This window comes from Vulpes lagopus, chromosome 10, assembly GCF_018345385.1.
Source record: "Vulpes lagopus strain Blue_001 chromosome 10, ASM1834538v1, whole genome shotgun sequence".
Lineage (NCBI taxonomy): Eukaryota > Metazoa > Chordata > Mammalia > Carnivora > Canidae > Vulpes > Vulpes lagopus.
In genome coordinates this window covers 73,624,278-73,649,648 of record NC_054833.1, presented here as the reverse complement: position 1 = coordinate 73,649,648, position 25,371 = coordinate 73,624,278, and the positions used below count along the sequence as shown (strand labels likewise).

At 41.0% G+C, this 25,371-nt stretch overlaps 1 protein-coding gene across 1 annotated transcript in view; it reads left to right on the top strand.

The window, feature by feature from the left end:
• ATG4C (autophagy related 4C cysteine peptidase) overlaps positions 1-22,622 on the top strand; it is a 166,269-nt gene extending 143,647 nt beyond the window's left edge. The window contains exon 11 of the mRNA XM_041771207.1: positions 22,512-22,622. Coding sequence (XP_041627141.1) covers positions 22,512-22,613 — 102 coding nt within the window. The 3' untranslated portion in view covers positions 22,614-22,622. The remainder of the gene's footprint in view (positions 1-22,511) is intronic.
• The last annotated feature ends 2,749 nt before the right edge of the window (positions 22,623-25,371 follow it).

The window sequence follows — 25,371 nt, the reverse complement described above, 5'->3', positions numbered from 1 at the left end:
TGAGTCCTAAGACCAATAAGGGCACAGAAATCAAACATGCCAAACATTAAGTAGACTACTGTGTGAAGCTGGAACATATTACAAGTCCTCCTCCTCTGGATCTTGATAGTGTCTCTGAGAATGTGCCTAAAAGAGATAGATGGGGAAAAAAATCAATCTTTTCCAGTGACACTGCGTTGGAGCCACTAGGTGGTGCTGTCAAAGACTGTGATTTTCATGTGTGGATTCAGAAGGTAAACAAATACCTTACTAACTTAAAAAGCAAATTTTTTTTATTACCATAGCACTGCATACTTCTTGTAGAACATTCAATAAATACAAATAATCAAAAGGAAGAAACATTCACCCAGAATGTGTCTGGAAAAAACCCACTGTAACAATGTGTATAATTCTATAATTGATGATGATGATAATAATAATGGCTTACACTAAATGCTTGCTATGTATCAGACACTGTCCCAATGCTTTATACTTATCAGCCTCCTGGTATTTCTAAGAAATCTCTCTCTATAAATAGTCTTATATGAGATGCAGTTATATGTATATTGGTAAATATATCACATTGGCTGTTAGTTGATAACCTGGCACATAGTAGATGCTCAACAAATTAGTTGTATGAATTATTGAGAATTTACTTTTTTTTTAAGGTTTTATTTATTCATGAGAGACACAGACATAGGCAGAGGGAGAAGCAGGCTCCTCGAGGCAGCCGGATGTGCGATTTGATCCCAGGACTCTGGGATCACGCCCTGAGCCAAAGGCAGACACTCAACTGCTGAGCCACCCAGGCATCCTGAATTATTGAGAATTTAATTATATAATTCATGAAAACACCTGGCCCACCTAGTCATTCAATAAACACATTGTTAATAAAATGCTGTATGTATTAACATTAACTAATTTACAAAATAACCCTGTAAATGTTCTGTGTTCAAACTGCCTCTAGGAGAGCTAAGTTTAGTTGAGTGACCCAGGAACAATAAGAAGCCCACATTCAGCTTTTCTTTTGGCATTTTGGCCCCTTTGTTCTTTTGTACCTGCTGTAAAGGTTTGCTTTAGCCTTAGGAATCTGTGTCTCAGGCTGATAAAAGTCTAAGAAGTAAGCCAGCCTGGAATCCCAGAGCTTCCTAGTGACTCTATCTAGGGTCACACTGCTTGTGGGGTTTACAGAAACAAAACCTGGTGATGGGGATGGCTCATGACAGCTGTGCTAACAGAATCTCTTGGAATTACTAAATAGCCAGCTGAGCCTGTTTTCCTTCTGCTTGATCTTCATCCCCCTACCTCTCCCTGACCATTTCAGTTTCTATACCATCTGAGGTTACTGTAAATTGATTTAGTAAACACTCTGGACTTACCATGAGCAAGGTACAGTGCTAGACATACAGTGTGTGGGGGGGTGTAGTAGGAAGGGACAGCAAGATAATGATGCCTTCCAGGAGCTTTCAGAGGATAAGAGAAGTACATATCTCCAAGACAAATAACTCCTAAGTCTCCTGACTTTCAATCAGAAAACGTAAACAGTTTCTCAGTGTGTGATCTGGAGTGTTTGTTAAAAGTGTGTTTCAGACCTACTGGATCTGAATCTCTGGATTGGGGAGGGATAGTGCTTGGGATCTGTATTTATAACAAGCATTACAGGTGCTTCTTACACACACACTGAAGTTTGAAAACTACTGGTATAGCATCCCAAGATGAGTGCTGACCATAATGGAGATTGAAAGGAAAAAAGAGTGTATGTTTAACTTGCCTACCACATGCCAGACACTGCACTAATCATCTGTATCATTTGATTCCTCTTAAGAATACTGTAAGAGGGATCCCTGGGTGGCGCAGTAGTTTGGCGCCTGCCTTTGGCCCAGGGCGCGATCCTGGAGACCCGGGATCGAATCCCACGTCGGGCTCCCGGTGCATGGAGCCTGCTTCTCCCTCTGCCTGTGTCTCTGCCTCTCTCTCTCTCTCTGTGACTATCATAAAAAAAAAAAAAAAAAAAAAAAAAGAATACTGTAAGAAAGGGGCACCTGGGTGGCTCAGTGGGTTAAATGTCTGCCTTCGGCTAGGTCATGATCCCAGGATACTGGCATGAAGCCCTGCATCAGGCTCCCTGCTCAGGGGGAGCCTGCTCCTCCCTCTCCTCGCTCGTGCTCACTCTGGCTATCTCTTTGTTACTATCCCTGTATCTCTCTCTCTCTCTCTCAAATAAATAAATAAAATCCTTAAAAAAAAAAAAAAAGAATACTGTAAGAAATTACTGTGAAACCAAAGCACAGAACGGTTAAATAACTTGCCCCAGGTCAAATACAGATAGTGGCAGAACCAAGAATTTGAATCCACATGGTTGGGGATTCAAGATTCCAGAGCCCACACTTTTAACCATTAAGGTCAAATGCCCCTCATAACGATGACTGTCACAAAGGCCTCAAAGAGGCTTGCACAGGTGCAGAATGCCTAAGGGAAGAACCTGGGCAAAATGACATATTTTGAAATCTAACAACCATCAAGAACTATTGGTTCTCATTAGTCCCTTTATTTTTTAAAAAAGATTTTATTTATTCAGAGAGAGAGAGAGAGAGAGAGAGAGAGAGAGTGTGCACAAGCAGAGGGGACAGGCTAAGGGAGAGGGAGAAGCAGACTCCCCACTGAGTAGGGAGCCTGACTCAGGGCTCCATCCCAGGAATCTGAGGTTAGATCACGACCTGAGCCTAAAGCAGAAGCTTAACCAACTGAGCCACCCAGGCACCTCTCATTAGTCCCTTTAAAACTAGATTGCATGGTATTGTTTTTATTCTTCCAGAGTCACATGAGTAGTTTTTAAAAAGAGCCTAACACTCTAAAAAAAAGTGGGGAGCCTGGGTGAGTCAGTTAAGTGTCCAACTCTTGGTTTCAGCTCCAGTCATGATCTCAGGATCATGATCTCAGGGTCATGAGATCAAGCCCTGCATCTGGGCCCCATGCTGGGCATGGAGTCTGCTTAAGATTCTCTCTCCCTCTCCCTCTGCCCCTCCTCGCACTCTCCCTCTCTAAAAATAATATCAATAATAATAATAAATAGAGCCTAACAGCAACCTACTGAACATCTTTTCTGTATAATACTGTTTATATGCATTATCTATCAATCTTTGTGGCAACTCTGAGACAACATTTGACTGAATTTAGAGATACAGAAAGTATTCTCAGAGAGTGTAAGTGATTTTTTTCCCAAGGACATACAGCTATTAAGTGGTGGAATCAGGACTGTTTTTATCCAACATCTGTTGCATCAACAAAAGTGACTTCGGCTACAAGTAACAAGCTTCAATACACAATGCCTTGAAGAATACAGAAAAGGGTTCTCAAATATTGCATGTCCTATTATTGGCAAGTTCTGAGGCAAGACAGGTTTCAGGGTTGGTTAATTCAGAGGTTCAATGATGTCATCAAGGCCTATCCAACATTGGTATCTGCCCACAGTTGGGCAATTTGTGGGTTGAATTGTGTCTCCCTCCCAATAAAAAAAGATATGTTGAAGTCCTAACCCCTAGTACCTCAGAATGTGGCACTTGTAAAAATGCTTTTTAGAGGTAATCAAGTTAAAATCAAGTTATTAGAATGGGCTCTAATCCAACCTAACTGACATTCTTACCAAAAAAAAAGGAATATTTGGACAAAGAGACAGACATTCCCATGAAGACACAGAAGGAGAAGACAGCCATAAGATTAGAGTGATGCATCTCAAAGACAAGAACAAGGATTGCCAGCAAATACCAGACACTAGAATAGGCAAAGTATTAGGCAAACTCCTAAAGCCATTGGAGTGCACGGACCTGCTGACACCATGATTTGGACTTCTAGCCTCCAAAACTGAGACAATAAAATTTTTGCTCATTTAAGATACCCAGTTTGTGGCACTTTCTTACAGCAGCCCTAGGAAACTAATCCAGCATTATTTTTGCCATCACTGGTACTAGTTCATCTCAGGCAGAGTCACTGCTACACTTTAAGGAGTTACATCGGAAAACAAAATCTCCAGAGGGAAAGAGACCACTGCATTGGCAGGCAAGAAAACTCTTCGAAGGAGCGCCAGCCACCTTCCTCTCCCATTTCATTGGTCAGAGTCCCATTCCCTTTCTCAAACTCAGCAATGGAAAAGGGAATATAGTTGATCATGACCAGTCAACTTGCATCTTAGAAGCAGACTGAGTCAGATTCTCTTGAAGTGTATGGCTTTGTGTAGGAGAAATAGATTCCCCAAGAAAATCAGATTCTGTTAGGAAGGAATATGGATGAAGAGAAGGAATGCTGGGTAGACCATCAATGGTGCCCATCATATTCTAGATTTTGTCCATCATACTATGCCCACCTTTGCTTTGTTCCAGTTTCTCTCCATAGGATGGTAATGATTGCTTTTGTTTTACTTGGAGTTGAGAGAAGTGAATTGGGGTTTATAAGTTAATTAGATTTACATACATATTATTCCTTATAGAACCTGAAGCTCAATGCTTGACTCAATGCCCAGAACACAGTAGATTCTCAAATGGCAGGTACTGCAGTACCAAAGGGGAAATTTGTCATCTAGTCCTTTGATCTTTCAGCATCCAATTTTTTGTGAAACTGTCCTGTGGGGTGGAAGGACTAAGGAGGGGGCTGATGATTTTCTGAACCTAGGATTTCAAGAGTAATTAGGATACACTCACCTCCATCTCCCATGAGCTCCTTACTTTTGCTTCACTATAAAAAAGCCAGACATACAATTGCCTGTGTCTTCCACCCAGATCATCCAATGGTTTCCTGAGATCCCTACTACTGGACATCTCTGTTTTTTAAAGCAGATCCCTTCCTTAGTGCATATATAAGAAATGCAAAATCCATTAAAGAGTTCTGAATGTGTTGGGGGAAAAATGTGACAGGATAAGTATGATGTAATTTAAGTATTTTGGCACAGCAAATGGAAAGAAATTACATTTCCTATTATCTTCCAACAGTTATTGAAAATGAAATGAAATATATTCTATACTCCCCCAAAAAGTCAAGGTTTTTTTTCCCTTAAATGCAATTTTTTCCCGCAGTTTGTTCATTTGGTATGCATTCCCCTCCTTTCACGACATGGAGGCATTCTGTTATGAAACATTCAATGAAAAAAAATGGACAAAAAAAGTACACTACTTCTTTAAAATATATTGCAAGAATACTCATTTTCAGCTTTTTATTGCAGCACTAGCTGGTATTCTTGCATGCAGTTTTGTAATTTATTCTGAACATTCTACTTAAACCTTTTTTCAATAGCATGATTTTATTAGAGTCAGCTCACTGGACTTTCCCAAAAAGGTATTTAAGATCAAATAAAACCAGTGCTTGGAAAAATATCATTACAATATGAAAGCAGTTACAAAAACATTAGTACTGCAAAGTTTTATTTCAAATGGCTGAGCTTGCTGTACCCCGGGTTATGGTACTTCTACTTCTGCAGACACACTTACTGGGGAGATAGGGAAAACTGTCATCTTAGCAGTTTTTGCACATGGTGGAGGGGTGGAGAGCAAGAAGGGGGAAGATAAAGCTATAAAAATTTAAAGTGAGGCAGCAAAATTTTTAGGTGCTAGCATCAATGGTAAAAGTAGATTTCCCTTCATCCCAAACTCCCCAACCCACACTTTTGAACCACCTTCCACTCCTCAATTGCCCTCAAGGATACCATAGAAACCTTTAAGTTAGACTTTTACCCAAAGTGTTGTCTTCTCTAAAACACAGAGGGTGCCTTTTGGAAATACTGGATTGATTATTGAATTAAATGTGTCAGAATACTATATTCCTTTTGGGTTTTGTTCCGTATCTAATAAACTCTTGTCAACATAGTGCCTTATTGGTCAAATGATGTCTTTTAGCACCTCCATCTGGCCGGGCACAAAGTTTGCATCTGAAGGCTTAGTCTCTGAAAGCAGCTTCTCCGGGAAATTATACTGGCAAGCTTGTTAAATCCCCAGGCTCCAGCGGTAAGCACTCTGCTGCACTTTTCCTTCCTTACCTTCAAGTGTACTCCCTGCGGCCATCCCTGCGCTCACCTTGATCCAGGCCAGGGGGCAACCCAGCACCTTGTTCTCATTTTATATCATAACTGAGCACCAAAGACAAATATTTTTCTTATTCAATTTTGACTACGTCTCTCCCTTCCCTGGTAACTGACAGCTAGTGTGACTGAAACTCAGCCTGCAGTGAGGGAGAGTCAGCCATATCCACAGCTGCAATTCTTTGGGCTTTTTATCCCCCCAAGGAAATTGCTTTCAATTAAAATCTAATGTTTATCAGAGGGGAAAAAAAGTATCATTTGTTAGATTATCCAAATCACTGCTGGATAAGGTGCTTTTATTTTAGAGAAAGTAATCTACTACTGATTGTGCAACACGAAAGGTATTTTTAGTAAAAATGAAATAAATCAGACTTTTTATACGTTTTTTCTTGTAGGTGATTAGTAATCCATATGCAATTCATTACACGATATTTCCCTCATCCCTTTCTCCAAGCATTGAACCTATGGCAAGGCACCTGCATCCCTTAGGTTTGCAGATTAGGTGGTTTCTATGTGGACTTTCAAATGTGATTTTTAAATTGCAAGTTACTATTCGTATTACTTTTCTAAGGAGAAATATGCTTAAAAAGTAAAGTCTTTATTGCTTCTTAAAAGGCCTAGCACTCTGTGATAAATTCTCATATTTTGACTGTTAATATGTTTGAATGAAAATTATTTATACATTTGGGTGAGGTTGAGTGGTTTTCATTTGATTGCTGCCTCTGGAAATGAAAGCAGAGTAGCAGGAAATTTACATGTCATGCTGTGATGTATATCCAGATTATGAGATGATTGTGCAGCAGACGAACCCCAAGTAAAATCATTCCCATCAAACTGTGACAACTGCAATTCCTGACAAGGCCTCTTAGTTTTGGGGGCTATTATCATTGTACAAGAATATAATCTATTGACAGCAGGGCTGTTTAATACATTTAAAGGCAGACAGTGGAAGAAATCTTAACTGTTTTCATTCGCCACTGCACAAGGGTGCAGATCAAAAGTGAATTATATTTAAAAATATGCATGTATGATGATAAGATGCATGACATCCATCAACCTGTTTAGTCATGGTTAGGCTGAGGTGGGGAAGAGCCAATATTACTGCCATATGTGGTCTGAAATAGAGACGTGAGACTGGAAATTATATTATTGCCCAGTGAGAGTGAGCAAATGGGGGAGATGCTCTTTTTTAATCCCCACTCTACCCGTCTAAGCATCAAGCACCATCCATGTCTGTAGCAGTGACTTTGGCACAAACTCGGTATGCGGAGGGTTCCTGTATCTTTGCCCTTCTGCCTACTAAGTGTGCATGTGTGTACTCTGCATGGGTATTGTGTGAGCACTGTGGGTGAGCTGGAGATGAGTAAATCATTACCCTGAGAGAAGCTCCTAGTTAGACACTGACATGTGTGCTTATATAGCAAGAGTGAAGACTAGGACATATGGGATGGGAAAATGTGTCCAGGGACTGACAATGGAATTGTTCAGCCTCGAGGTCCCAAATTCCACGATTGGAGTGTTGGTGGAGAGGGGCAGCTTAATATTCTATCCCACAGGTGGCAGACAGGGCTGCTTCAGGTTTCAGGGTACAAACTCTCCCAGGTGGTGTTGTGATGTTAATGTCCAACAAAACAGGACTTAGCTTGATCCTTTTTTATGAGAAAACTCTGGCAGAACTGTGAAGAGCTGTATGATTTTCTATGATAGGACTGAAAGCAAACTGCAAGAAGGATTTTAAATTCCCAAGTTGGTTAAGACTCTACAAACCACATATAGGATTCAATCATTTATTAAAACAGAACATATTCAAGGGCAGTTTTTTAAAAAAATGGAATGAAGAGTCCTAATGAATTAATGGCATTTTTCCTGAGGAATTGGTTCATCAGCTAATATTCAGTACGTAAGATTAAAATAGCTTTGAAATAGAGACAGAAGGGGGAACAAAGGGTGTGGGAAATGGTTAAAATGTTTAAATCTCAGCTCAACAGCCAGAAACTCCTTCTGGGTCTTTCTGTCCCTCTCCACTGCTTTGGAAAAGAAAATGCTTAAAGAAGCCACACCCATCTGTCTTTCCCTTTAAAACCTGAACTATTAAAGTGAATGCAAAATTATTTTTAGTGCTCATTCCAAAGGTTAATCATGACAAGAAGCTCTTGTCCTTTGAAAGGTTTTATAAGACTGTCCTGAGAGAAGCAAGGATAGGTCCCCTAAAGGGCATAAAACACTGATGAGGTCCAGGTCCCATTCAGAGTTGCCAGGCCAGGACTAAAGGATTATTGGAATGAACGTCCTTCAGTGGCTGGCCAGGCCCTCTTGGTTATCTCTTAGGGATCACTGGCAGCCTGGGAAGGGACTAACTTTCTACTAAGAAAAGAAGGGTGAGCAAACCGAAATCAGCCATGTCCAAGGGCAGCACACTCACTGACCCACACCAGAACCAGGCAAGGTAGCATCTCTAAGTGCTAACATGGGACCTCTCTTATAAATGATAAGTATTAGTTTACATCAGCAAATATTTATTGTCTGTCTACTGCGTGTCAGGGTTGCACTGAGTCTTTATATTTTCTCTTAGCTCAAAGGACTTATGGTATAAATCATGGTAGGTAGATATGGGAACAGAATAATTTGAGAAGGACCTTTTTTTGTCATTGCAGTCTATAAAGCATTTATTTAGCATAGTGATTGGCAAAGAGTAAACATGTAATGCTGTGTTTTAATAAACTTTTTATTTTAAAAGAGTTGTGGATTTATGGAAAAACTGCAAAGGTAAAACAGAGTTCCCATATACCTCCCTACCCAATTTCCTTATCATTAACATCTTATATCAGCATGGTATATTTGCTAGAATAAATGAACCAATATTGATACATTATTATTAACTGAAGTCCATACTTTAGATTTCCTTAGTTTCTAAACAAGTCTTTTTTCTGTCCCAGGATCTTATCCAAGATACATTACATTTGTGCTCATATTTCCTTAATTTTTTCTTGACTGTGAGTTTCTCAAACTTTCTTCATTTTGATGAACTTGACAGTTTTGAGGGGTATTGGTCAGGTATTTTGTAGAATGTCCTTCAGCTACGATCTGTTTGATGTTTTCCTCGTGATTAGACAGAGGTTATGGGTTTTGAGAAGGAAGACCACAAAGGGAAGGTGCCATTTTCATCACATCATATCAAGGATACATACTATCAACATAATTTCTTATTTTGATGTTGACCTTGACTATCTGGCTGAGGTAGCATTTATCAGGTTTCTCCACTCTCCTCACCCATCTTTCCATGCTGTTCTCTTTGGAAGGAAGTCACTATGTATATAGCCCATACTTTAGGACACCAACAGTTAACTCAAACTGGGCCAACCAGATTCCCTCTTCTGGGAATCTGGAATTGAGATTAAGAGGTTAGTCAGTCTCCTGGGGTTGCTTGAACTGCATGTAACAAGACGTGGGTGGCCATCCCCTGCCTTGTTCACGGAGAAGAACAGCTGGTCTGAAGAGGACGAATAATGAATACAAAAGAGAGAATGAACACAATGGAGCACAGCCAGAAAGACAGGGGGAGGAGGGAGAGAATCTGCCCTGTTTATGGTTTCCAGTACTTAGTTCCCAATTGCACTTCTTGCTTTCGGATTCAGGGAGATATCCATATATGTTTATGATAACCTCCATATCCTGTTTTTTAAGAAAGATAATTTGCATAGTTTTTGGCAACTCATAATTAATGTCATCTAAGATGTTTTCAGATCACTGGTGTAGACATGCTTTTTCCCCACCTGTGAGCTGAGTGTACAGAGGCCATAAGGAGCAGGGAAGGCCCAGCCCTCTGATGAAGAGTGTGGCCTTTGGAGTCCAGGCTCCTCCCTTCCCAGCTTTGGGACCTTGTGTGAGTTATTTAGGCCTTGGTTTTGCCACTTATAAAATAGATATAATACCTACTTTACAGGGCTGCAGTGACAATTAACGGAAAGAATGTTTATAAGGTACTTAGCAGACTTCTGGGTGCATATTTTGTGATTCCCCCCACCCTACCCCACCCCCAAATAGTGGCCCTATCAGTGAAGTGGTCCTTGCTAACCTGGGCAAAATGTCATATGCCCAAAAACCTTGTATATATCTCCATTATGTAGTATGGATCTCACTGTATTCTAATTATTTATTTATCTCTCAAACTAGAACACAATGTCTTTCCTTAGACCTATAGTTTTTAGCCTAGGCCTGGTACATAGAAGATGCCCAAAACACATTTGATGAATAAATGAACACATTATTATTCATTTCAAATATTTATAGGTACTTCCTGTCATGTTTAGAGGATAGGATTCTAATTATAGGTGAAAATGCAAATAATAGTGAATAACATCTGACAGTCTGTAGCATGTTTTCAATACTTGGTGTAATTTGAGCTTACAGGGAATGTGTGAGGTTGAAAGGCAGAGTTTTTATCTCCCCTATCTGCCAGACATGGAACCTGACTACCAGAGAGTAAGTGGCTTGCTTATGGTCCCCAGTCCCTGCAGAGGCAGAGGGGGCAAACACAGAGGGCTTGGGAGTCCAAATTTAGCACTCTTGGCACCTTGGAGGCAGTGGTACAAAGGACTATCGTCTGTGTGAGATTCTTTTAGGTTAGGATACGTAAGTGGCAAATAGGAGTCACTACTAAGAGGAGGGAGGAGGGTAAGAGGGATGCTTCCTTGCTGTGAGGGGCCCATCAAAATTATGGCTTGAAGCTTATTTTTACAGTGTAATAGCATACCCCGTCTCAGCTGAGCAGAATCCTGTGAAACACAAGTTTAGCTCAGCAGAATTCATCACCAGCTGAGACTTAAAAATGTGTCTGAGCTCTGTACTTATTGAACACACAAAGAGTATGAATATCAAGTTATTCGGCTGTGAAATAATATCAACAAAGTTAGTTATGTTTAATTTAACTGTTGAATGGAGGTTTAGCAATTTGGGACCGAAGCCTCGATGAGGAATGGAGAATGGGCAAATCAAACACTAAATTCCCTTCTCCTAATAGCCCAGGCTCTGCCGAGAGGAAAAAGCTGATCTGTGCTTTCCCACCTCTGCCTATCATCATTAAACACAAAGCAGTACCTGTCTTGGGCCTTTGTATTTTCCCTAATCTCCTCCAGGGAAGAACAAATTGCAAACAATATCAGGTTCCCAAAGTCCCAGGAGAAGCCCTTTGAAAGCCAGAAAGAGTAAAGATCTACTCCCATTCCTTTTCTTAAATATTTTTCTAGGAGGGCAGTTTAAATAATCTTATCTGTATATACTGACATGATATGAATTGTGCGTTAGGAAGAAGAAAGTAGTGTGCACAGGGTTGTACCCACTCACTGAGAAGGATTCTCTGTCTTCTGTTGTTTCTGGTGCTTAATGACAAAATGCTCATTTTCCTTTCCTCTGTCCCTCCAACTGGTCCCCTTCTCCCTTCCAATTTCTTCCTTCTCCCCTTTCTTCCCTCCTTCCCTCCCTCCTAATGAAGTTTCTAATGAAGGAATTTCCATGACTCCCACTGAATGGGAGTCAATAAAGACACTATTGGCATTTGGGGCTGGACAGGTCATTGTGCAGCTTTCCTGTGTGTGGAAGGATGTTCATCAGCCTTGGTTCCTGCCCACCCAAAGCAACAGCACCATCATAAACATTGGGGCAAACAAAAATATCTCTACAAACTTCTTGATTGAGAATCGCTGTTTAGGGGCACCTGGGTGGCTCAGCTGAGTGTCTGCCTTCTGCTCAGGTCGCAATCCCGGAGTCCTGGGAGTCCTGGGATCGAGCCCAGCATACGGCTCCCTGCTCAGCGGGGAGCCTGCTTCTCTCTCTCCCTCTGCCTGCTGCTCCCCTTGTTCTTGCTCTTTCTGTCAAGTAAATAAATAAAATCTTAAAAAAAAAAAGGATTGCTGTTTATCTGGTTGATTTTCATAAACCATAAACCAGGAAGCAAAAAGAAGAAAGTGTCCTTATGAAACCTATAATTTTTATTTAAGGAGCTGAGAATCAAATGGAATGGGATTAACCTGATGGGATGTGGGAAATGCACCCAATTTCCCTTGCTTGCTTCAACACTATCTGACTAGAAAAACTAAATGCTCGCTTTTCTAGATGTTTTTGTACTAGCATTGGTCATAGTCTGGTCAAGGATTCGTAAGTGGAAGTCTGCTGAGGGCACTGAGAAGGCTTTGACTTTTTCTGATCAATGGGACAGACAGATGTGGCACATCCTTTCCCTCTTCTTCCTGCCTCACACAGAAATGTGTTGATAGAAGCTACAGCAATTATATTGCAGCCACAAGGAAAAAGCTATTTATAGCATTTTCAGCAACTGCCCATCTCCAGACTTCTTGTTATCTGAGAAAACTAATCTCTTATTTGTTTAGACCTCCCAAACCTATTCTCAATAGCAGCAGAATAGCTGATACAGCACCATTTAAAATATTTGCAATGTAATGCAATAATATAGAAATATTTTATGATTTAATATCGGTGAAAAGTGGTATGTGTGTGAGTAGGGGTGTATTTCCACTATATAATCCTTCCTCACACGCTACAAAAGCTTATTCACAGACAAAAATACAGGAATTATTGCAAATTATTAAGAGTGTTTTTCTTTGCACGTTGTGCCTAAGAATGGTTTTCTTTACACTTTTCTATTCTGTGTTTTCCAGATTTCTTTAATAAATCTGCGTTATTTTTAAACAACACAACACTATGTGTATGTGTGTGATACTTAAAGCCAATGCAGCCTCTGACTGTGCTAAGGTACTATCATAGGCTAAACAGGTACTATCATCACACGTAGCAATCCTCCCACTATACTCAGCTTCCCAGAGTGTGATCACAGGGCTGTTGAAGTTCTAAAATGTAACATGAAGAAGAGTACATGAGGCACTGAGATCATTAATCTTGTGACAAATCATGGAGAAGAGAAGCGTAAATACTATCTTTAAATATGTGAAGGACTCTTCTGTGGAAATGGGTGTTAGTTCCTTCCCTCCTTCATTCACTCCAAGTATTTGTTGAGGGCCAGATGGCAGATACCATAAAAAGCCCATTATTAGCCCCAAACATCCGCGGTCCCTGTCTTTACAGAAAGTACAGTTTACTAATGGAAACATTTACCAAAGGACCACAGAAATATACCACTTCAAGTGCTGATAAAACCTGTGAAGGGATAGCAGGAGGAAAGGTAAACCTGATCTACTTTGGAGAGTTAGTATAAGACTTCCCCAAGGAGGCGCTGCTTGAATCAAAGTCTGAAGAGCTAAACAGAAAAGTAGGTAAGAAGATAGTTCCAGCCCAGGACACCTGCACCCCGATGTTTTTAGCAGCAATGTCCACAATAGCCAAACTGTGGAAGGAGCCTCGGTGTCCATCGAAAGATGAATGGATAAAGAAGATGTGCTTTATGTATACAATGGAATATTACTCAGCCATTAGAAACGACAAATACCCACCATTTGCTTTGTCGTGGATGAAACCGGAGGGTATTATGCTGAGTGAAATAAGTCAATTGGAGAAGGACAAACATTATATGGTCTCATTCATTTGGGGAATATAAAAAATAGTGAAAGGGAAGAATGGGGAAAAGGAGAAAAAATGAGTGGGAAATATCAGAAAGGGAGACAGAACATGAGAGACTCCTAACTCTGGGAAACGAACTAGGGGTGGTGGAAGGGGAGGTGGGCAGGGGGGTGGGGGTGACGGGCCTGAGGGGGGCACTTGATGGGATGAGCACTGGGTGTTATTCTATATGTTGGCAAATTGAACACCAATAAAAAATAAATTTATATTAAAAAAAAAAAAAAGAAGAAAAGAGTTCCAGGCAAAGGTATTTGCAAAGGCTGTGGGGCCAGAGGGAATGTATGGCTTGTCTGAAGAACAGAAAGAAGGCTGGGACCCCTAGAGCACAGATCATGAGGCTGGAGAGGCATGCAGGGGCCAGATTACGCAGGTATAAAGATTCTAGCCCTTAAGCTTCCTAAGACCCATGGGACATCAACATGGGCTTTAATCCAGGGAGTGATATGATTTGAGAAAGGTTACCCTCTGGCTGTTCTGGGTCTGCGAGTGGGTAGGCTTGAGTACAGGAATTCCAACCCCTCATCATTTCTAGGAATTGGAGTCCATGGATGAAAGTGAGAAGGAGATGGATTTTGGCTAAATATGAGAAAAAAACTGTCCAATCATGAGATAAATAATAACTCCCATATACTTGCCTATTATGAGCCGGGAGGCACTATGCTAAGAGCTTACGGATTTAAAAGTGTTTTTTCATTTAATTCTCACAAAGAGGCATGGATGACTGTCATCCCACTTCACAAGTCAGGGCACTAAAGTGACTTATGCAATGTCTCACAGCTGATATGTAGTGAACCTAATGCATGAACTCAGTTTTGGCTAATGCTAAAGCCCTTTCTTCATCACTAAGCAACACGAGCCCCCCTCACAAAAGAATGAGCTGTATCCTAAGCACGAGAGAAGCAGCTTGATGGTGACCTCCTAAAAGGGCTACCTACACTGGGGGTTCTTGAGTTTTCAGGAGTTGGTATGTTTCATGCTCACCAGGGGACTTACCAGCAGCAGGAGGCATTTTCTTCCTATGTCCTTTCCTAAAGAGCTGGGATATCTCTGTGCACCTCCCTGGCTACTGTCATTCTCGCAGAAAATCATATTCTCTGTATAGCCTGGAGCCGCCTCTTCCCCACATTCCTCGGAAAGAAGCCACTGGCCGGATGTGCAGCTCTAGGGAACTTTCAGAGCCCCTGCCCAAGACTACCTGGCAAGGGGCGTTCTGCTTTCTGCTGGGCCCTAGGGGAACACAACTCCATTTTGGAATTGAGGAGATGAAGGAGATGGGGCTCCTGAACACTGACCTTTTGTAGACCTGAGCCCACGCCAGGGCAAACTACACAAATAACGAACTGCTTCCATTGTTATCAAATGGTACAGATTCTCAGGAGACGAGTGAGAGATTAAGAAGTTATCAGGCATCTTCGACTTCCTTTTTGAAGTCACAGAGCAGCTGCTGCTCTGTAACAACCCTGAGCATGATGAACATTTGGGGAGAAGGGATAATTTTTAAATAAAGAAAAATGCTCTTCTCTGCAAGAAAATTTGGTCACTAACTTCATTTGACAGGTGTAATAGACTGTGATAGTTTTGGGGGGATACATGGTGTAAAGTAAAGCAAGAGAGGTAATAAGCATCTTGGCATTTATTCTTTATGTAGGAATATTTGTTCCTCAAAGTCAGACTACGTGGAATATTAGCATTTGAATAAATTATTCAATACCTTCTAGAGAAAGCAAGGGGAAAAATCTTTTCAGCATTATAACATGGCAATCTACAAGGTAGTAGAAAAAGAAGGCTGTCATTTTTTCTTCAATTACAAAAGGCAAATATTTATTATTTATAAGTATTCGCCTTGTATAGGCTTAAATGTTATTTATGAACCTGTTGCACAGTGATTTTCAATGTAACTCATTATTTTTAGCCTTAGGGTGTTGTAAAGGAGCATGGATATATTTAATGACACTCTGCTAGTCAGCGCAATTACACTGTAATCATTATGTAAAATGTGCTATTAATTAAACCAATTTCTAGTTAGAACATTCGCTTCTGCAGGGCTTAATCTTAATCTTCAGCAATCTTTCTCTCTGTTTTTCACCTATTAATTATATGATTACTTTTTAAGTTAATATTATAGAATATGTTTTTATTTTTAAGCTGACTACTGCCAATTAGGAATATTTGTCAAATGGGTCTTTTGTTTATGGGTCAAAGGTGTCTCTTCCTTGAACTGGTAAAAAAGGTTTAAAATGTTATTTTTGGGGAAACTGGATGTTGTCCATAAATCAAACTCACATGTTCGCTTTCTTGCATAAGCAGCATTATCCACAAAATTAGTTTCATGACTTACAAAAATACCCAGTTTCATTTTACTTGAGTCATTTCAGCATTGAATTTATGTACTTTAAAATGTCCTTCAACATCAGACTTACATTTTACATTAGCGTTTTGTTAAGGAAACTCAAGGTAGGTAAATAGTTGGTATTTCTGGTGCGTGTGAGAGGTAAATGGCCTCCCTTTTCAGGCCTTTCCACTACCTCTCTTCCCAAAGTCTTGCAATACTTTTATCACCGCGTTTTCAACAACCGGGATGGGAAACCTACTTCCTAATCTTTAGTAATGATTTTTTTTTTTAAACATTTTATTTATTTGAGAGAGAGGGAGAAAGCATGAGCCAGGGGGAGGGACTGAGAGAGAGAGAGAGAGAGAGAGAGAAGCAGACTCCCTGCTGAGCAGGGAGACCGAGGTGGGGTAGGTCCCCGGACCTTGAGATCATGACCTAAGCCACAGGCAGACAGACCCCTTAACCAACTGAACCACCCAGGCGCCCCTTTACTAATGATTCTTGCTACAGCATTTCTAAAAAAAAAAAAAAAAAAAAAGGAAAAATTCTGTTTCTCTAGAATAACCCCTGGTGGAGGGCAAGTAAGAACAAAAGGAAGGGAGCACGGCAAGTGGGAAATGTAAAACACCTTATTGTCTTCTCACTTGGCACGCCATTCATCTGAGATGGCGGGGGAAGAGTTTTACTTTTTTTTTTTAAGGTTTTATTTATTCATTCATTCATTCATTCATTTATTCATGAGAGACACACACAGAGAGAGAGAGAGAGGCAGAGACACAGGCAGAGGGAGAAGCAGACTCCATGCAGGGAGCCCGACGTGGGCCTCGACCCCGAGACCCCGGGGACACGACCTGAGCCAAAGGCCGACGCTCAACCACTGCGCCACCCAGGCCTCCTTGAGTTTTACTTTTTAATTTAATTTTTATTCTGTACTCACTGATTGGAAGAATTAAAACGGTGACGATGGCCTTTCGCGATCCAAAGTGATCTACAGGTTCAAGGCAACGCTGATCCAACTCCCAACGGCATTTGCACAGAAAACACCGCGCAGAGACAACCCTAAAACGCGCGAGGAGCCACAAAGGGCCCTGAGCAGCCACCGCAGGAGGAGGAAGAACAAAGCGGGAGGCATCAGGCTTCAGGACGTCAAACTTCGTCAGGAGCCCGTGGCGGCCCGAGCAGTGCGGTCCCGGCCCAAACCCCGGCTCACCTGAGGAAGAGGAGCCCACAAACGAACCGGCGCCCCAACGGTGCTGCCACAACCGGAGGCCACACGGCACGGACACTGGACTCTCCACAGGCGCCCACGCCGACCGTCCCTCACGGGCCCTCCGGAGACCGACCCCCCACACCCCAGCAGTCAGCCGCACGCGGGCAGCGCCTTCTCTTTCCTTCCTTCTCCTCCCCGGCGGGGCCCGAGGCCTCCGAGCTCGCGCCGCTGGGGCGAGGACCCCACCTCAGCCTGAGGCCCAGCCCGCTCCTCCTGGCGCTTCCGCGGGAGACCTGGTTTCCGTCAAGCGTGCACGTGCAGACACATCAGGCCAAAACACGCATGCGCGGGCCGGGCCTCGCCGGGAGCTCGACTGCCCCCTGGCGGCACTCAGCGCGGTGCGGGACCCGCCAAGCTCCCCGCGCGCTCCTTCCAGGCAGTCCAGCCCAATCGCGGGAACTTTGTTTTTTGTTTGTTTTTTGTGTTTTTTTGTTGTTGTTGTTGTTTTGGCAGAAACTTTGAAATTCAAACTGCAATGGGGCCAGCCACCCGGTGTCTTACTAAAAAATAGCCAAGGAAACCATAATTTAATTGGAAACCGTATGGGGTGAAGCGAATCAGAGGCATGCTTTACAATTTACACCAAAATTTAAATGTCTGTAGACATTTAAATTGGAAACCCAGAAAAGTTCTAGAAGAGACATAAAAGAAAATCTACATGACGTTGGGTTTGTTGATGACCTTTAATACTAAACATCAAAGGGATCCCTGGGTGGCTCAGCGTTGGCCTTTGGCCCCGGGCGTGATCCTGGGTCCCACATCGGGCTCCCTGCATGGAGCCTGCTTCTCCCTCTGCCTGGGTCTCTGCCTCTCTCTCTCTCTCTCTCTGTCATGAATAAATAAATAAAATCTTTAAAAGAAATAAATAAAATCTTAAAAAAAGACACTAAACATCAAAGCCCTATTCACAAAACAAAAAAACCTGAAAACGTGTATTTTATACATTTAAAATCTCTACTTTGTGAAAGACCTTGTTCAGAGAACCAGAAGACAAGGTACAAACTGGGATAAAATATTTGCAAAATACATTATCTGATAAAGGATTTGTATTCAAAATATAGAATATACAAAGAACTCTCAAAATTCAATCGTAAGAAAACAACCCCATTAAAAATCGGTAAAGATCTGAGTGGACATCTTGCCAAAGAAGATATACAGATAGTAAATAATTCTCAACATCATATATAATTGGGGAATTATGAATTAAAACAATGAGATAACATTGTACATCTATTAGAACTGCCAAATACTACCCACCCCCACCCCGACACACACATACACAAAATGACAGTACCAATTGCTGGAGGGTGAGAAACATTAGGAACTCTTCTGTTAAAAAACAAAATTCAACTGAGTAAATTTGAAGATCTAAATGGCTTTATTAAACAGCTCATGAATCAGGTAGTGCCCCAACTAGACAATACTGGGATGGTCTCGAGAAGAATTTTAAAAATTTTGAACAGTTCAATAGAAATAAGGACCCACTTTGAATGGATAAGAAAACATATCCCAGAGGAGACAGTTTAGAATTAAAAGTTGCTGGGAAGTTCTCTACAACCTTCATCTTTGTCCTTTAGGTGAAACAAAATGCTATATAAAACTGTGGAGAGATGATTTTAATGGGAGTTGAAAAACAGAGTCTCTTATCAATATTTAAATTCCTGTGTGCACCCCGTCCCTTCCATAAAGAGAGAGGCTTGGTCTTCTACATCAAAATTTCTAAAGTTGGCTCTGTGAAAAACTTTTGGAAGGCCTGAGGATTCTGATTGTTGCTCAGTGCCCTGATGAAATGTTTTTATTCATCTTGTTTGCTGCCTGGGGTTGACACTGACAATATCAATCACACCCTGCCAATGTATTAACATGGCTGCACCTGTTTAAACCATTCACATGTTGTAACTCAGAAGTTGGGAGTCAAAAGCAGTGCTATTTATGTACTTATTTAACTAGTCCCACACTACAAAAATTTCCACCCTGACAGCATCTGCTAAAGAACAGGATTTATCTATGAATGTGAGACGCCCACTGAACCAGTATAAAATCCAGCCAACAGTTATCACCTTATGAAGCATTCAGTGAAGCCCTATGGCCTTGTTTCCAAATTATTAATTTCCCTCGGTTGCTGATTTTGGTTACAACAGACTCACTGTGAAAAGTTTTGTGGTGTCAATGTCAGAAATTTTCTGCCTAAAAAAACAAAAAGAAAGAAAGAAATTTTCTGCCTAACAAGGAAAGGACAATAAAAGGGTGCTAGAATATTCATATGGAGCCAAGTTCAAGAGCCTTAAAATACTGAAAAATTAAGTCTATCATAAAAATACAATAAACAATGATAAAATGGGGGAAATATTTGCCTCCTGTATAACAAAGGGTTAGTGGTTCAATATACAAAGAGCCTTTACAAATCAATAAGAAGGTTAATAGCTCAATAGTAAAAAGGAGAGAAATGAAAACATGAATAACATAGAACAAATCTGAATGGTTGGCAAACATGGAAAAGATGCTCACCTTCACTCCTATTTTATAAAATGCAGATCAAAGCAACAAGAATATACCATACTTATCAGAGAGGTACAACTTTTAAAGTTTAATGATATTGAAATTAGAATATAAGGGAAATAGGCATTCCCATGCACAGCATATGTAAATCAGTATACTCTCTTTAGCTGGGAATTTAGAAATAACCATCAAGATGTAAAATGTACACTTTGACCTAGTTCCATACCAGGACAGATATATTCCCACAAGAAAGCAACCATGTATGTATAAAGGGATTTATTGCAGCCTAGTTTGTAAATACTAAAAACTGGAAATACTTTTTTTTTTAAAAAAAAGAGTTTATTTATTTGAGAGAGTGAAAGAGAGAGAGAAAGAGAGCAAGAGTAGGAGGAGAGGAAGAAGCAGACTCCCCACTGAGCAGGGAGCCTGACATGGGGCTTGATCCCAGGACTCCGGGATCACAACTTGAGCTGAAGGCAGATGTTTAACAAACTGAGCCACCCAGGTGCCCCCAAATTGGAAATACTTAAATGACTGGGCTGGTTAAATAATCATGGTATAGCCATGCTCTGTGAAGAATAAATAAGTTAACATATATAAAAATGTTTAGATTAGCTGGCCCATTATGGATATTAAGTGCTAATTATACATATTATTTTTGTTGTTACATATTTGTATGTGAAAAAAAGCAAGTTTCAAGAAGATATGTAGAATGTTAAAATGTTCGTCCAAGAAAAGAAATGCACAGACATCTCTGGAAAGATACACAAGGAACAACTGATAGGGGTTCATCCAGGGAGAGAGACTTCTTCTATTCACTTTATACCCTTCTCTATGAGCCTGTATTGGTTTTATAGTAATAAAAACATGCAAAAACAAAAGAAAAGAAACAGTGTAAGTATTAAAAATTTTGTCAAGATGAAGACAAAGAAAGATGTTCTTCTGGCAGATATTATTCATCACTCACTCATTCAAAGAACATTTGTTGAATATCTACTGTATTATAGGCACTAGTTATAAAAGATGAATAAGATATGATGATATGATTCCTCACAAGTGCATTATCTAACGGGGGAGAGAGACTCATAAGAAAAATATTCAAATTGCTGAGGGAACCCAGAGACGAAAGTAATAAATTTTGGTGGTAATATCTGGCTGGATTTTAAAGGAGGAATAAGGAATTTTGCTGGTGAACATACAAAGTTGAGAAGATAAAAGTAATATATGCTGAGAGAAATCAGCATCATGGTTGCTTCTACAGTAGAAGGGGGATTGATTGAGACAGGGGCACAATGCAAGGAACTTTTTGAGGTGCTAGAAATGTTTTATATCTTAATAGAGGTACAAGTTCCATAAGTATATGCAGCTGTCAAAACTGACCAAACTGTGAATCAAGATATATGCATTTCATGGTATTTACATATAGTATGTGTAGATGTAGTACAGGTTAACTAAAAGGAAAAAAATGAGGGGGCGAAAGATGAATGCGTCAATGAATGGATAGACAGAGAGAGGGAAAGAGAGGGTGCCAGTGTAGTTAAAGAAGTGATAGACCTAGCAAGAAAAGGAGAGGGAAGACGGAAATCAAAGGGCAGAAGGGGGGGGATCCCTGGGTGGCTCAGTGGTTTAGTGCCTGCCTTTGGCCCAGGGCGTGATCCTGATCCTGGAGTCCCGGGATCGAGTCCAACATTGGGCTCCCCGCGTGGAGCATGCTTATCCCTCCTCCTGTGTCTCTGCCTCTCTTTCTCTCTCTCTCTCTCTCATAAATAAATAAATAAATAAATATTAAAAAAACAGTTTTTTTTTTTTTTTTTAAAGGGCAGAAGGGGCAGGAAGGCTCAGCTTGGCGATGTGATCATGCATGATAATCCAACCCAACTGAGAGTTTCAAACACATTGGACAGGAAGGCAGTCCACTTCCTACACTCAAGGAGCTTTCAGTCCAAAGAGGGGAGCCTCCCAGTATGGGGAGGGCAGGCCTTGTTCTGATTCAGGGCCTTGAAGCCTTGGAACCTCTCATTCTGAAGGGTCCGTGCCTTCTCACACCTGCAGGAAAGGCTCCATCACAAGGTCTTAAAGCTTGGCATAATGGCAGATCCAGTCTTCACACAAGGGTGGCTTGCCCTCAAATGATTTCTCCAGTAACTGGGCATAGCATTCTTGGCTCTCAGGTGTGCACACATCATTTTGGTACCTGTCTTATTTCATGAGTGAGCTTCTCCATAGACCACAGTGGGGTCCATAGACCATAGACCCTTTTCTCTCATGTCTGGGCCCATCCTGTACCTGGATTCCCTCTCTGAGCCTCAGTGAAGTCAAAGTGTTATCTTCCAGCTGGTTCTCTCCTGGTCTCTACAGGGCTTTTGTGTGTTTTGTCTCTGTTTTTTTTTTTAAATACACACTTTATTTTTTAGAACAGTTTTATTTTTTTTAGTATTTTTAAAAAAGTTTATTTATTGAGAGACAGAGAGACGGCGGGGGGGCGGGGCAGAGACACAGGCAGAGGGAGAAGCAGGCTCCATGCAGGGTGCCTGATGTGGGACTCGATCCTGGGACCCCAGGATTACGCCCTGGGCTGAAGGCAGTCATTAAATCGCTGAGCCACCCAGGGATCCCCAATTTTTTAGAACAGTTTTAGGTTAGAAAATATGAAGTTCACATTTATCACTCCACCCACCAAGTTTCTGTTATTATTAACATTGCCCATTAGTGTGGCATATTTGTTATGATGGATGAACCAATATTGATACTTTATTATTATTACTATTATTATTTAGGTAGGCTCTACGCCCAGTGAGGAGCTCAACTTGGGGCTTGAACTCACTCTCCTGAAATTGAGACCAGAGCTGAGATCAAGAGTCAAACACTTAACTGACTGAGCAATCCAGGTGCCCTGATACATTATTATTAACATTATTATTAACCATAGTTTTCACTAGGATTTGTGTTGTTTATTCTATGGGTTTTGACAAATACATAATGTCCTGTATCTACCATTACAGCATCACATAGAAGAGTTTCATTGTCCTAAAAATGCCCTGTGCTCTGCCTTTTCACTCCTTCCCACTCCCACCTCTCTCCCCTGAACCCTGGACAACCACTGATCTTTTTACTGTTCCTATAGTTTTGGCATAGAAGGTTGTTAAGTTCTTAGAAAAATCGACAATTTGTAAAATCTTTTTCTTTAAAGATTTATTTATTTATTTATGATAGACATAGAGAGAGAGAGAAAGAGAGAGAGAGAGAGAGAGAGAGAGGCAGAGACACAGGCAGAGGGAGAAGCAGGCTCCATGCTAGGAGCCTGACGTGGGACTCGATCCCGGGACTCCAGGATCGCGCCCTGGGCCAAAGGCAGGCGCTAAACCGCTGAGCCACCCAGGGAATCCCCGACAATTTGTAAAATCTTTTGCAGAGATGATCACAATATATACAGTTTAAAATGCACTACTTTCTATTTTAGATTGCATTCTCAAATATTACAAAGGGGAATATTTGCACTGTCCAACTAATTTAGTATATAGCAGTTATTTATTCATTCATTCACTTATTCATCCAACAAATCAACCAATCTTTATTATACTTGTTTATGTGCCAGTCATTGCAGTGCACTAAAATCAGACAAAATAATTCACTCTAGGGCAGCCCATGGGGGCTCAGCAGTTTAGCACTGCCCTTGGCCTGGGGCGTGATCCTGGAGACATGGGATCAAATCCCACGTTGGGCTCCCGGCATGGAGCCTGCTTCTCCCTCTCTCTCTCTCTCTCTCTCTCTCTCTCTCTGTGTGTGTGTCTCATGAATAAATAAATAAAATCTTTTTAAAAATTCACTCTAGGGCTGATGGAATGCAGTGCAATAAGTAAGTACCAAATATTAGTAAAAATGATTCTTGACATGTATTGAACATTTACTATATGCCACATAATGCTAATACCCTTTAGATGCTTTATTGCAGGTAATGCTCACAACAAAAACCCTAAGAGGGAGATACTATGATTATTCTCATTTCAGACCCAAGGAAACTAAATGACTTGTTAAAAGTCTTACAGGTAAAAATTATGGAGCTAAGACTTGGACCGCTCTCCCCCCTTCTCTCCAGCTCCAAATCCCATACTCCTGACCACTACTCCATACAATTTGAGAATGTGGCAGTCCTGAGTTCAAATCCCTCTACTGGCTATTTGACCTTGGACAAACAACTTACTGTCTTAGGATATCACCCTGGTTACTCATTCAGGTGGAGTTCCCTTTCTCTCATTTCTACTTGGAAAAATTATACTTTTCTTTCAAAACATAACTCTTAGAGAAGCTGATCTACCAGGATCTCCCCATCTCTATGTGCTCCTCAAACAACACTGACTGCTTCGCTCCCTTCCCCAACCCTCACCGCTACTGGGCTTGTTTGCCCTGAGTACAGACCATGGCTCAGCTTATACCACTTTGGATTCTGGATATTCATGTCTCTCTTATTTACGCTATTATTTCTCAGCCTTTCTCATACAATTTCTGCCATATTCATGCACCATCTACATGTTATCTTCTTAATCTCTTTCTTTGACTCGACTCTTTTTTTTTTTGTTAGCCCTAAACTGTCATAATCCAGCAGCCATCAGTATGAAGGGCTGGTAAAGTATTTTTCCTAATATGCATTAAAATACTTAACTATTCAAATTAAAAACTATTGCTATGCTACATAAAATTATCTGACTATCACTAGATATTCATATGCCACACATAGGGAAACCAGCTTTAGATGGACAGCTTTTTGAAGACTGGGACTTGATCTTGTTCATTCTGTATCCCCAGAACCTAACATAGCCCTTGGCACACAGTGAGCGTTCAGCAAATGTTTGTTGGGTAAGTGAAACTCTGAGTGAGTGAATGAATAGGATTTCAGAGATGGTCTCTAGACTTCCATCAATGCTTTCTTGATGTTTATGGAATTGATGGCCATGGAACTAGAGATCAATAAGAAGTTTTGAATTTTAATGACATGGGCAGCACAGGACTGCAGTGTACTGGTCGTTGGGTGAGTCCTTGGGGAGGATTAGCCAATTACATAGGAGGAGTGTATAGACAGGCCAGCATCACTGTGTGGAACCCAAATACGACACTGGCAGTTGCCCACCTAGCATGAATTTGAGGGGTCTTGGAAAGGCCATCTGTCTCCACTGATAATCTATTCCTTGACGGGAAGAATCACTTTCTACCTTTAAAGTACAGATACCCTGAGTTCCTTTAAACTGATTCTTGATTGTCCTGATGTGAGGTCCCTGTGTGGATAGTTTGAATGAATCTTGCTAAACAAAAATTTGGCTAATTTCTCAAATTGGCCTAGGCCTGGCAAACAGGGAAAAAGGAAAGAAAAGAATTTATTGAGTGTCAAGAACTATGCTGGGCATTGTGATGGCATTTCTATGCCATATATAATATATAAAATAGGGAGGTTAAATGGCTTATCAATGGTCATTCCAGCCCCAAGTTGGTGGACCTAAGATTTGGACATAAGGCTCATGTTGTCTTTACAATACAACCCAATTCCTTTATGCAGGAAACTTACATGTGCCACACCTACTCTTTTGGCATAGTCCCAAATGCCTCCCATTTATAAAGAGATTGATGGCATAAGATAAAGAAAGT